The 14,102-nt window shown below is 43.9% G+C and overlaps 1 protein-coding gene across 9 annotated transcripts in view; it reads left to right on the top strand.

Moving 5' to 3' along the window:
* Nucleotides 1-14,102, top strand: part of LOC132889141 (fibulin-7) — a 199,710-nt gene that overhangs the window by 22,776 nt on the left and 162,832 nt on the right. Inside the window, exon 1 of one of the 9 annotated variants that reach the window (XM_060925354.1) lies at nt 4,222-4,379. The exons of the other annotated variants lie outside the window; for them this stretch is intronic. Within the exon in view, the coding sequence (XP_060781337.1) occupies nt 4,374-4,379 (6 nt within the window). The 5' untranslated portion in view covers nt 4,222-4,373. Of the gene's footprint in view, nt 1-4,221; nt 4,380-14,102 lie in introns of those variants that run through there. 9 annotated transcript variants of the gene reach the window in all.

Genomic DNA, 14,102 nt, shown 5'->3' on the forward strand with positions numbered 1-14,102 from the left:
GTGTGTAGTTCTGATATCAGGCGTGTAAAGTGGTCGGGGCAGCCAAGTTTTCTGAGGATCTTTCATAAAATTGAACGGTTTACAGAGTCAAACGCCTTTGTAAAGTCTACGAAAATCATATAGAGGGGCATGTTCTGTTCTATGCACTTTACTTGTATCTGACGTAGTGAAAATATCATGTCTACAGTACCCCTGCCAGCACGGAAACCGCATTGGGCCTCAGGTAGGAATTGCTCTACATGTTTGGAAAGCCTGTCTAGCAGAAGGCGGGCAAATACTTTTCCTGGGATGGACAGCAGGGAGATGCTATGATAGTTGTCACAGAGTTTCCTCTCGCCTTTTTTGAAGATGGTAACTAGTTGTGCATCCTTCCAATCTTGTGGGATTTCTCCTTTTTGCCAGACTTCTACGATGATGTTGTACAAAGACGTTAGCAGTTGTTGGCCACCTAATTTAATAACCTCGGAGTGTAGACCATCAGAGCCCGGTGATTTACCATCGCAAAGATTATTAACGGCCTTTTTTACCTCTGTCAAGTCAGGGCATTTGTCCATCCAAGACTGAGCTGGGTGCTGATTAATGCGGTCAGTGATGTTAGGGTCTGTGGTATTAGCGTGGTTGAACAGATTATGAAAGTGTGATGTCCATCTTTGGAGTAGTTCGTGTTGTTGTGTAAGGAGAGTATTGTTGTCAGTATCAAGTAGATAATCAGGGTGGTTCACTCTAGGACCCCAGATGGCCCTCATATTATGGTAAAAGCCTTTCATATCATTTGTGTTAGCCAGCATCTGTAGCTCGGCAGCTTTGTTCCTCCACCGCTCATTTTTTAACTGCCTGCATCTGTGTTGAAGGAGATTATTATGTAGCCTGTAGTTAGCTTTGCTGGATCTAGTCGTTCTGTTTAGCATAATTGCTCGTGCTTGGTTTCTGTTTGTTAAGAAGACTTGAAGTTCAGTTGAATTTTCATCAAACCAATCTTTATGTTTTCTTTTCATGGTCCCGAGTTTTTGTTTAGATGTTTCTTATACAACTGATTTAAAAGAGGACCAGCGTTCTTCTATTGAACCTGCAGGTAAGACATTCCAGAGTTTATCATTCAGTGCTTCTTCCAAGTCTGCCTGGATCTTTCCATCTTTGATTTTATTTATGTTCAGCTTCTTGTTAGGCTGCCTCGATTTCCTTATTTTCTTTCGGACAAGTAATTTGGTGCAAGATTTTATCATTATGTGATCGGTGTTATAATTGGCTCCTCTCATTGCCCTGGTGTCAAGGAAGTCTTTAATATCGCATTGACGGGTTATGATGTAATCGATGAGATGCCAGTGATTAGATATTGGGTGCATCCAGGAGTTCTTGTGGACGGGTTTGTGCTTGAAAAAGGAGTTGGTGATTGCGAGTTGATGTTCACTGCATAGAGACAGTAGGCGCTCACCATTTGCATTGACTTTACCTGTGCCAAATTTCCCAAGAACACCAGTCCAGGTTGAGTGATCTTGACCTGTTCTTGCATTGAAATCACCCATTAGGATTATTTTGTCAGAGCTGGGAATGCTGCCGAGTGTTTGATTTAGCCGGTCGTAGAAGCAATTAATGCTTTCAAGACTGTTGGTCATAGTTGGTGCATAAATGGCTATGATGGTACAGTATCTTTCGAGTTTTAGTGGAAGTCTGAGAGTCATCATCCGATCATTTATAGGTTTGGGGCCTTCGCTGCTCTTAGATGCTAGGTCATTCCTAATTGCAAAGGCTACACCTGACTCACTTTTTTCCCTTGAAGGCTTTCCACTCCAGTAGAAGGTATAGTCATGCTCTTTAATGCTACCACATTCTGCAAAGCGGACTTCACTTAGTGCTGCAATGTCAATTTTGTATCTTGAAAGTTTCCGTGCTATGATAGCACTTCTTCTTTCTGGTCTATAGGAGTGTTCTTTATCGAGCATAGTGCGAATATTCCATGAAACGAGATTTCAATTCATATTTGGTTGGACCTTTTTATCCTGGGCAACGTCCGGCCAGTATGAGACTTTATTAGTACAAGATTTCATAGGAGAACAATAGATTGCTAGCAAACAGAAATTTGTAAGGCTACTGTGAGTTTTGCCAGTTGTCATAGCAGCCCTCTCCACTGAGGGGTGAACCTAGAACTGGCAAGGGTGAACCAAGACAAGTTCATACACCCAACAGTCGCAGTGACAGGCCGAAAATACCGCAAAGTATGCAAGTACCACGCCCTTACAGAGTGTCACGTATCTGGCTTTTCTGTCTGGGTTTTTCATCCCATATCGGTTTCCGATGAAGATGTTTGAAATTGTGGTCATCCTTGGTCTGACCTCTACCTTTCGACCTGTTCAGCAAGGGTGGCCCTACCAGGAGCAAAGATGCTCCAGCTGACATAGCTCAAAAAGGTCTCTGAGGTGCGCAAACTACTCCACCACGATAAGGTGATGACCAGTAGGAGTAGTGTATAATTTATATATATATATATATATATATATATATATATATACGTATGCATGTATGTATATATACACACAACCCCAATTCCAAAAAAGTTGGGACAAAGTACAAATTGTAAATAAAAACGGAATGCAATGATGTGGAAGTTTCAAAATTCCATATTTTATTCAGAATAGAACATAGATGACATATCAAATGTTTAAACTAAGAAAATGTATCATTTAAAGAGAAAAATTACATGATTTTAAATTTCATGACAACACCACATCTCAAAAAAGTTGGGACAAGGCCATGTTTACCACTGTAAGACATCCCCTTTTCTCTTTACAACAGTCTGTAAACGTCTGAGGACTGAGGAGACAAGTTGCTCAAGTTTAGGGATAGGAATGTTAACCCATTCTTGTCTAATGTAGGATTCTAGTTGCTCAAGTGTCTTAGGTCTTTTTTGTCGTATCTTCCATTTTATGATGCACCAAATGTTTTCTATGGGTGAAAGATCTGGACTGCAGGCTGGCCAGTTCAGTACCCGGACCCTTCTTCTTACGTAGCCATGATGCTGTAATTGATGCAGTATGTGGTTTGGCATTGTCATGTTGGAAAATGCAAGGCCTTCCCTGGAAGAGACGTCGTCTGGATGGGAACATATGTTGCTCTAGAACCTGGATATACCTTTCAGCATTGATGGTGTCTTTCCAGATGTGTAAGCTGCCCATGCCACACGCACTAATGCAACCCCATACCATCAGAGATGCAGACTTCTGAACTGAGCGCTGATAACAACTTGGGTTGTCCTTCTCCTTTTTAGTCTGAATGACACGGCGTCCCTGATTTCTATAAAGAACTTCAAATTTTGATTTGTCTGACCACAGAACTGTTTTCCACTTTGCCACAGTCCATTTTAAATGAGCCTTGGCCCAGAGAAGACATCTGCGCTTCTGGATCATGTTTAGATACGGCTTCTTCTTTGAACTATAGAGTTTTAGCTGGCAACGGCAGACGGCACGGTGAATTGTGTTCACAGATAATGTTCTCTGGAAATATTCCTGAGCCCATTCTGTGATTTCCAATACAGAAGCGTGCCTGTATGTGATGCAGTGCCGTCTAAGGGCCTGAAGATCACGGGCACCCAGTACGGTTTTCCGGCCTTGACCCTTACGCACAGAGATTCTTCCAGATTCTCTGAATCTTTTGATGATATTATGCACTGTAGATGATATGTTCAAACTCTTTGCAATTTTACACTGTCAAACTCCTTTCTGATATTGCTCCACTATTTGACAGCGCAGAATTAGGGGGATTGGTGATCCTCTTCTCATCTTTACTTCTGAAAGCCGCTGCCACTCCAAGATGCTCTTTTTATGCCCAGTCATGTTAATGACCTATTGCCAGTCGACCTAATGAGTTGCAATTTGGTCCTCCAGCTGTTCCTTTTTTGTACCTTTAACTTTTCCAGCCTCTTATTGCCCCGTCCCAACTTTTTTGAGATGTGTTGCTGTCATGAAATTTCAAATGAGCCAATATTTGGCATTTCAAAATGTCTCACTTTCGACATTTGATATGTTGTCTATGTTCTATTGTGAATACAATATCAGGTTTTGAGATTTGTAAATTATTGCATTCCGTTTTTATTTACAATTTGTACTTTGTCCCAACTTTTTTGGAATTGGGCTTGTGTGTGTGTGTGTATATAAAATATTTTTTTTACTTAATTGCATTGTGGGGTTTTATAATATACTGTATATTATTTACACAGGGCGGCACGGTGGTGTAGTGGTTAGCGCTGTCGCCTCACAGCAAGAGGATCCGGGCTCGAGCCCCGTGGCCGACGAGGGCCTTTCTGTGCGGAGTTTGCATGTTGTCCCCGTGTCTGCGTGGGTTTCCTCCGGGTGCTCCGGTTTCCCCCACAGTCCAAAGACATGCAGGTTAGGTTTACTGGTGACTCTAAATTGACCGTAGGTGTGAATGCGAGTGTGAATGGTTGTCTGTGTCTATGTGTCAGCCCTGTGATGACCTGGCGACTTGTCCAGGGTGTAACCTGCCTTTCGCCCGTAGTCAGCTGGGATAGGCTCCAGCTTGCCTGCGACCCTGTAGAACAGGATAAACCGGCTAGAGATAATGAGATGAGATTATTTACACATTCAGTTTTTTATGAAAAAAAGAATTTATCTTTAACCAATTGTAGCACTTTGGGCTTGCTTCCCTATATAAGCAACATTCTAAAAATTGTCATGACTATTGATGGGTAAATAAATAGTTATGTTTAACTTGTAAATAAAGAAATAAAAGAACTCTTCCACTAAAATCATTACTTTTTGTTAAAAATGGGATATTTAACTCTGAGCATTAAGATTCCAAAGTATCTGACTACACTCAGAAAATAATGTATATATCATTGTACCTTTAGGGGTACAGTAGCTTGTCACTGGGCAGTGCCATCTGAGGTATTTATTTGTACCCTGCTTAGGAACATGTATGTACCTTTTTGGCCCTAAAAACGGACACACATTTTCTTTGAGGTCCAATAATGAGCCCTAAGGGGTACATAAGTGTAGACTGTACAATGGGGTACAGAAATGGACTCCTGCTGTACCCCTGTTTCTAACAGTGTACAATTATATTCATCAACTGAACAAGCAGGTTGAAGTTGATTAAATTTTACATCAATATATATTTCTTAGGGATGATGATGATGAGATTTGTGGCTGTGTAAAAATGTGTGAAAAATTAATCTGTATTTTTTAAGTATCTGACTATAACTAATAACTATTAACAATAACTTTGTTCAGCCAAAACTTAAAACTATCTCATTGTAATGGATAGGAAATATACACTATGCTTTTAGCTAAATGGTGCAGTTATTTCTTTCTTTAAAACTTACTAAACTTGAAAAAATTATACTTCTTTACAAGCCAATGGTCTTTTGACAATCTCTTGTTCCTGTGTGTGCCTGACATTTGCAATTTGGTTTGTTTTTCAATAAAACTGATAATTTGCCATTGCAGATCACTACTGTTTGTCATGATTGTTCTCATTATTATATGAATCCACACAAGTTGAGTAAAATTAGGTCACAATTAGGTGCTAATGTGTACAAGGCAGGTTACACAAACACAGTCAGTCCATGTTACCTGATTTAGTTAGTCTCTAGTTATTTTAACAATTTATAATAGTTTAAATATAACAACCTATAAATAATAATAATTGCATTTATATTCAAATATTATAATAATGAATTATATTTATATTACAGTAGTGCTTGAAAGTTTGTGAACCCTTTAGAATTTTCTATATTTCTGCATAAATATGACCTAAAACATCATCAGATTTTCACACAAGTCCTAAAAGTAGATAAAGAGAACCCAGTTAAACAAATGAGACAAAAATAGCATACTTGGTCATTTATGTATTGAGGAAAATGATCCAATATTACATAACTGTGAGTGGCAAAAGTATGTGAACCTTTGCTTTCAGTATCTGGTGTGACCCCCTTGTGCAGCAATAACTGCAACTAAACGTTTCTGGTAACTGTTGATCAGTCCTGCACACCGGCTTGGAGGAATTTTAGCCCATTCCTCTGTACAGAACAGCTTCAACTCTGGGACGTTGGTGCAATAACAAATGTGATGAAAATGGGTTTCCTCACATGAACTGCTTGCTTCAGGTCCTTCCACAACATTTCAATTGGATTAAGGTCAGGACTTTGACTTGGCCATTCCAAAAAACATTCACTTTATTCTTCTTAAACCATTCTTTGGTAGAACGACTTGTGTGCTTAGGGTCGTTGTCTTGCTGCATGACCCACCTTCTCTTGAGATTCAGTTCATGGACAGATGTCCTGACATTTCCCTTTAGAATTCGCTGGTATAATTCAGAATTCATTGTTCCATCAATGATGGCAAGCCGTCCTGGCCCAGATGCAGCAAAACAAGCCCAAACCATGATACTACCACCACCATGTTTCACAGATGGGATAAGGTTCTTATGCTAGAATGAGGTTTTTTCCTTTCTTCAAATGCTTCTCATTTAAACCAAAAAGTTCTATTTTGTTCTCATCCATCCACAAAACATTTTTCCAATAGCCTTCTGGCTTGTCCACATGATCTTTAGCAAACTGCAGATGAGCGGCAATGTTTTTTTTTGGAGAGCAGTGACTTTCCCCTTGCAACCCTGCCATGCACACCATTGTTGTTCAGTGTTCTCCTGATGGTGGATTCATGAGCATTAATATTAGCCAATATGAGAGAGACCTTCAGTTGCTTAGAAGTTACCCTGGGGTCTTTTGTGGTCTCGCCGACTATTACACGCCTTGCTCTTGGGGTGATCTTTGTTGGACGACCACTCCTGGGGAGGGTAACAATGGTCTTGAATTTCCTCCATTTGTACACAAATCTGTCTGACTGTGGATTGGTGGAGTCCAAACTCTTTAGAGATGGTTTTGTAACCTTTTCCAGCCTGATGAGCATCAACAATGCTTTTTCTGAGGTCCTCAGAAATCTCCTTTGTTCGTGTCATGATACACTTCCACAAACATGTGTTGTGAAGATCAGACTTGGATAGATCCCTGTTCTTTAAATAAAACAGGGTGCCCACTCACACCTGATTGTCATCCCATTGATTGAAAACATCTGACTCTAATTTCACCTTCAAATTAACTGCTAATCCTAGAGGTTCACATACTTTTGCCACTCACAGATCTGTAATATTGGATCATTTTCCTCAATAAATAAATGACCAAGTATAATATTTTTGTCTCATTTGTTTAACTGGGTTCTCTTTATCTACTTTTAGGACTTGTGTGAAAATCGATGGTTACGTATGTAACCGCGGTTCTATGAATTTCGGATGACTGCCAGAGGCGGTGCTGTAAGCACCTGGATGTCCATCACATGCGCATGCAGTTCGAGTGTCTGTATACCAACAAGGTCGCTTGCGACAGGGGGTGACGTATGTCACTGCACCGGTACTTAAGGTGCGTTCTCCCCGGAAGCGTTCTCATCAGTCTTCTCGTCAGCCTTCCGAGTGACGGCCAAGTTCTGGCGGTCATCCGAAATTCATAGAACCGCGGTTACATACGTAACCATCATTCTATTTCATTTCTACTGACCGCCAGAGGCGGTGCTGTAAGCACCTGGATGACCTATACCAACAGGGTCACGAGGAAGACCTATTTACCCTACGAATGGCTGAAAAGGGTGGCTGTGGCCAGTGGATTGTGCATGGCCACATTAGCCCTATAAAACCTTGCAAACGTGCAAGTTGAGACCCATGAGGCAGCGGCGCAGATATCAGAGAGTGGAACTCCACGTAGAGCTGCCCATGATGCAGCCACATTCCGAGTGGAGTGGCCTCGGATGTGGGGAGGGACCGGGAGGCTGCTGCTACTGGCCTCCACGGTCCAGTTCGACAGTCTGTTTGGACAGTGCGTGGCCACACCTATGTCCAGTGTGACCCACAAACGGTGCATCCGACTGCCGAAATGCAGCAGTCGCTTCAATGTATGCCCTCTGTGCTCGAACTGGGCAAAGAAGGACGTGACCTTGGCCCTGCTCATTCTCCTCAGGTGGTGGTCTGAAGGCTTCCAGGCTGAGGGGCTGATTGGTGTATGAAGAGGAGGAGAAGTTCTTGGGCATAAACGAAGAATTAGGCCACAATGTTACACCCGTGCCATCGGGCTCCATTGTAAGCACTCCCGGCCGATAGACAGGGTGTGTAGTTCACCCGCTCTCTTAGCATTCCTTTTAGCTATAACGTCGGCTGTCTTTAAAGATAGCCACTTGAGCTCCGTCCCCTGTAGGGGTTCAAATGGAGGTTTACATAGTGCACTTAAAAGCAGAGGCAAGTCCCAAACTGGTCTTGGACTGCGTTGAGGGGGTCTTATGCGCTGAGCACCTTTAAGAAAGTGGCTCACCCATGTGTGGGATCCCACAGTCAGCCCGTCTACCCTGTTGTGCATTGCGGATATAGCCGCTACATACACCTTGATGGTGGAGGGTGCAAGGCCCTCGTCCAGATGAGACTGTAAAAAGCTGAGAATCCCCGGTATCGGGCAACATGCTGGTTCCTGATGGCGTGCTTGGCACCAACTTACAAAGAGCTTCCACCTGTTGGCATAGAGCGCATTGGCGGAAGGTGCGTGGGAACACTGGATGGTCCGCACAACGGTCAACTCACATTCTGCTAGCAGTGGGTCGGGCCCTTCAGAGGCCACACCCACAGCTGCAACCGTACTGGGTTCGGATGCCAAATTTGACCTTCCATCTGTGAGAGGAGGTCCATCCGTGCAGGGAGACACCAAGGCTCCTTGTGCAGCAACCCGTACAGGGTAGGGAACCAGACTCTCCCCGGCCAATAGGGGGCTATCAACAGCACCCTGTGACCCTCCTTGAGGATCCTCTTGAGAGTGGGCAGAATTAGCGGGAGTGGTGGGAAAGCATATAGGAGCTGCTGTGGCCACTCGTGTGCCAGTGCGTCTTGGCCCAAGGGGCTTGACGTTTTTCAGTGTAAACCACAGGGGACAATGTGTCGTGGCCTGGGAGGCGAAAAGGTCCACCTCTGTCCTGCCGTATTGCAGCCAAATACTCTGCACCACTTCCGGGTGCAGCTTCCACTCCCTTGGATCGGGGTTCTGTTGTGACAGAAGATCCGCAGCAGTGTTCCTCACGCCTGGTGAATGCATTGCCCTCAGGCTCACCAGACAAGGGTAAGCCCATGTCAGCAGGTGCCGAGTGAGCTTTCAGGGAAGGTAGTGACGTGGTGCCGCTCTGGTGGTTTATATGATAGACCACAGATGTATTGTCGGTCTTTATAAGGACATGCTGACCTGCTAAAATCGGACGGAAATGTTTCAGGGCGAGGAAAACAGCCTGCAGCTCTAACACGTTGATGTGTTGTCCCTGCTGTTGTGGGGCCCATACGCCCCGGGCAGTCCTGCACTGCCACACTGTGCCCCAGCCGATCAGTGATGCATCGGTGGCGACTACTTCTCTGCGAGAGGGTATGGACGTAGACATGAGGAGCAACTGGCCGTGATTCTGACTGGCCTGTGCCTGTGATGTTGTGGATGTAACCCAAGGCTGTTCATCCAGATTTGTAGAGGCCTGAGTGTGAGGAGGCCCAACAGAACTACCGACGAGGCCACGGTGAGTATACCTAGTAGTGTCTGGAAAGACCTGAAGGTCAGGGTTCATCCCTTCCTGAAGCGATGTAACCGTCAGACAATATCGCTCACCCGTCGCTAAGACAGGGTTGCCTTCAACAGCTGAGAATCCAGCTGAAGGCCAAGAAAAACAGTCTTCTGGCTGGGTGTAAGGGAGCTCTTGGCGTGGTTCACCCTGAGCCCAAGTTTGGTGATGTGAGAAACCAGCACGGCTGGGTCACTGAGCGCGTCTACCCTTGACTGAGAACCAATCAACCAGTCATCCAGGTAGGGGGAGGATACGCATTCCACTGCTCTGATGTAGGGACAGTGCTGCCGTGATGAATCTCAAAGATTCTGGGAAGTATGCATCCTTCAGATCGATGGTTGTGAACCAATCGTCCCGTCTGATGCTGTTTAAGACATCGGATGTGCGCAGCATACGGAATTTGAAGACCTTGAGATGGTCGTTCAAATGTCTCAGATCCAGTATGGGGCGAAGCCCACCCTCTTTTTTTGGGGGGGGGGATGATGAAATAGGTGGAATAAAACCCACTGTTTTGTGAAGGTGGATCTAATGGCTCGATGGCCCCCTTTTTCCAGGAGGGTCAAGACCTCCTGGTGTACTGCCAGAGCTTTCATTTTGACCCCTTGAAATCTCGGCAGTCGTCATCTGAATTGTATGCTGTAACCCTGAGAGAGGGTGGATATAACCCAGGGGTCTGATGTTACCACTTCCCAGTAGGCAAGTTCTTGACTGGTGAAGTGTCCGACCGCCGGAGTGGAGTAGACAACGTCTGCCTCCACGCCCCCTATGGGAGGTGGGGAGGAGTGGGAATTGTACCCCGACGTGCCTGTGCGGCGGCACCAAAGAGCTGTCCCAGAATCACTGGGAGAGTGCGGAGGGTCCTCCTGCAGGGATCTGAGAGTGGTGACTGAGCCAACCCTACCTGACGCCTGGCGAGAGTTAAAGATTAGTCTGCCCAGCTCCCTGGACATGAAAGCAAATGCCTGCAGCGAGGCCTCGCTTAGGCTTTGCAGTGATGGGTCTGCTCCAGAAGACTGAAGAGCCTGAGACTGGGTCAGGATCAGGTGAGATAATGAATTGCCTATGCGTGCAGCCCATGCTGCAGCGTCATAGCTCTTCCTGATGAAGTCATCGGTCAAATGACACTGTGGCCGTGGACAGCGAGCATCAGGTCTCAACGCCTCCATGCTGACCAGACCCTGACTGGACGCATCCTGTATCTCTACAGCTCCTCAATAAAGGGGGCTGAAGGTGGAACAGTGAAAACAGCAGAGGGGGAGTCTAAAAAAGGCACTCTGCATCCGTACTTCAGATGGTGCCGTGTCCAACTCCAGGCACCATTTTTATCGCGGGCTTGACCATAGTGGAAAGCACGTCCTCCTCTTGAAGCTCCGCGGCCGGGGACAGCACCAGAGGCTGTGGCTCAGGAGGAGTAAATGAAGCAGCAGAGGCGAGAGCATCAGCAGGCTGTGCTTCAGGTGGTTGTAGGTTATAGAGCAAAGCCTTAATCTCAGCAAGCTCTGAAGGACCACAATGGCAAAAGTATTTTTACTTTTGTGTATCCTCCGTAATATTTATATTATGTTTACATGTTGTGTTTTTACTGCGAAATAAATCAATACAATACAAAAAGAGCCAAGGTGCCCACTTGTTGCGCCAAGGGGTCCACCTTCTGGTACTTGGGCCTACAGGGAGCCTCCCGTGATGGCTGCTTAGGGCGCTTCCTAGACTTAGGAGGCAGAGCGTAGTCGCTCGGTGCTGGGGGCAGTTGAGAGCCCAAACTGCTTTCCAGCTGAGCAAGCCTAGCAGTGCGTCAAGCAAACAAAACGAAATATCCGCGGCGGAGTCAGGTGAACATACTCACCCAACCGCGTTCAGGTAATCAACAATCAAAGCTGAAATAAACAAGCTACAAGGCGAGAAAATACCCATGTGCTCGCGGTGAAACTGAAACTTATAATTAGAGGTTGCTGGCTGCCGAAGTCCGAGTGGACTCACTCATAACCGATTTAGTTGAAAATATTTTACTTACCTTAAAGGTTTGTCACAATCAGCACATAAACATGACCGCTGTTTATTCTACTTACCTAAATATGGATTAGGTGACGGTAAACAAGCAGTGTCGAAGTACCAATACAGAGCCAAGCAACCAAATGAAATATCCGCGGCGGAGTCAGGAGCGAACACGCTCACCCAGCCGCGTTTAGGTAATCAGCAATCAGCTGAAGTAAACACGCTACAGTGCGAATCAGAAGCGCACACAAGCACTAATTAAGTATCATACTTGCAACAAAACGCTACTTATTATATCGCTACAAGGCGAGAAAACACCCCTATGATCACAGTGAAACTGAAATTTATAATTAGAAGTTGCTAGTTGCTGAAATCAGAGCGAACTTCACTCAGCAATAAGCTGAAGTAAACAAGCTACTGTGCGAATCAGAAGCGCACACAAGCACCAAATAAGTGTCATACTTGCAACAAAACAATACTTATTAGATCGCTACAAGGCGAGAAAACACCCGTATGATCACAGTGAAACTGAAATTTATAATTGGAAGTTGCTAGCTGCCAAAGTCAGCGAACTTACTCATAAACGGTTTCTTACCTTAAGCAAATGGCAAATCGCAGTCTTAAGAGGGCGAAAAAAAACGCAGCTCCAACCCGTTAAGGGTTTGCAAGACTCCAGCGATTGCTCTTAGAAAAATAGTACTACTCAAATAATCTGCTCTGCACGAGAAGATGCAAGAGAACGCTTCCGGGGTGAACGCACCTTAAGTACCGGTGCAGTGACATACGTCACCCCCTGTCGCAAGCGACCTTGTTGGTATACAGACACTCGAACTGCATGCGCATGTGATGGACATCCAGGTGCTTACAGCACTGCCTCTGGCGGTCAGTAGAAATGAAATAGAACTGATGTTTTAGGTCGTATTTATGCAGAAACATAGAGAATTCTAAAGCATGGTTTTCCCCAAAGCGTTTTAGCGTGTTGGGCCCAATACGCTTGCTCTGCCTGCCGATACGCTTAGATTTATACCGATACGTTAAATTTCCTGCCCACAAGTAACTAGATACATAGGAGAGCAAACAACAGATCCATTTACATATTGATTGATATTTGTGTGTTAAACAAGCGGTCTTTTTTTTCCCAATGTTTGTGTTGATTCTGTCAAAGTAATATTTCTGCGTGGTATGATGTAAACAAACTAATCTGTTGGCTATGTCAAGATCACGTGTTCAAACCATCCAATAAAAACATCGAAAGAAAACGTCAGACATCCCGAAATTTTCTGATTCATTATAAGCAATCTCATTAGCTGCCGATGTTGTCCCCCACCAGACGGACAAAGCCGACTGATTTTAATAAGCTAGGAGAAGACTCGCTGGACAAATTAATCCACATCAGCATTGATGACAGCGAGATGGACTATGAGAGGGTTGCCCAACATTGGGCCAAGCAAAAGCCAAGGAGAATTAATCTGCTTTAAAGGAGGAGAAAACTTAATTCATTAGTTTGGGTTTGCAGAAAGATTATGTACTTATAAACACGCTCACGAAGTGAAGTTGTCCAAATGTGTCAAATATAGAATAATTTCAAATAATAATCATAAGCATTTTTGGCAGTGTGATGTCACTGGGATCCATTTAACAAAAGAAGGCTCTGGATTATTCTTTTGTTAAAGGCTCACAGTGACCTCACACTGCCAAATATGCTTATCATTATTATTCGCAATTATGCTACATTTGACACTTATAAACAAATTCCCTTCATGAAATGTGTTTAAAAATACATAATCTTTCTGCAAACTTAAACTGTAGAAATTAAGTTTTCTTTTCCTTTAAATATATGTTTTAATCTTAATCTAGTCCATTTAATAAAGTGCCAAAATTTAAACTTTATAATATGCAGTTGCCTTACTTTTCTTTTCAGTGCATCTTAGTTCTACATATATTACGGTAATTGCATCCGAAATATTCTAAATCATTACAGTTATAGTAATACAGCAACTTATTTTAAGGTGGCAGTTCTTAGGTTCAGATCCCTTTGTGATCAACAGGAGGTCATGATGATCAATTCTCTTCATTGGATTGTATAAGATGGAGCAAACCACTGTTCATATTTTCATGCACATTTTTGTTACAACACTACTTAATCATAGGGATTAAGGGATCCCCATAGATTTTCAATCTATCATATACCTCAGTAATCTATAACAAAACAGTTTAACTTGCATGTTGAGCTTTAAGGTGAAATTTCAAATGTGTATACATTAATACTATTTAGGTCAGAAATCATTGAAACACTGGTAAAATCTATCCTCTAATCATGTATCTAAAACCTCTCAGAGACCCTGAAAATGCACCTGAGAGCATCTATTTTCAAAAAATTTTCCGGGGGAGCATGCCCCCGGACCCCCTTAGTTTTGCTTCGCGCCTTTGGCACTTGCTTTCACACCATTGCCACTCAATTTAGGGCTT

The sequence above is a fragment of the Neoarius graeffei genome, chromosome 7 (genome assembly GCF_027579695.1).
Source record: "Neoarius graeffei isolate fNeoGra1 chromosome 7, fNeoGra1.pri, whole genome shotgun sequence".
NCBI classification, from domain to species: Eukaryota; Metazoa; Chordata; class Actinopteri; order Siluriformes; family Ariidae; genus Neoarius; species Neoarius graeffei.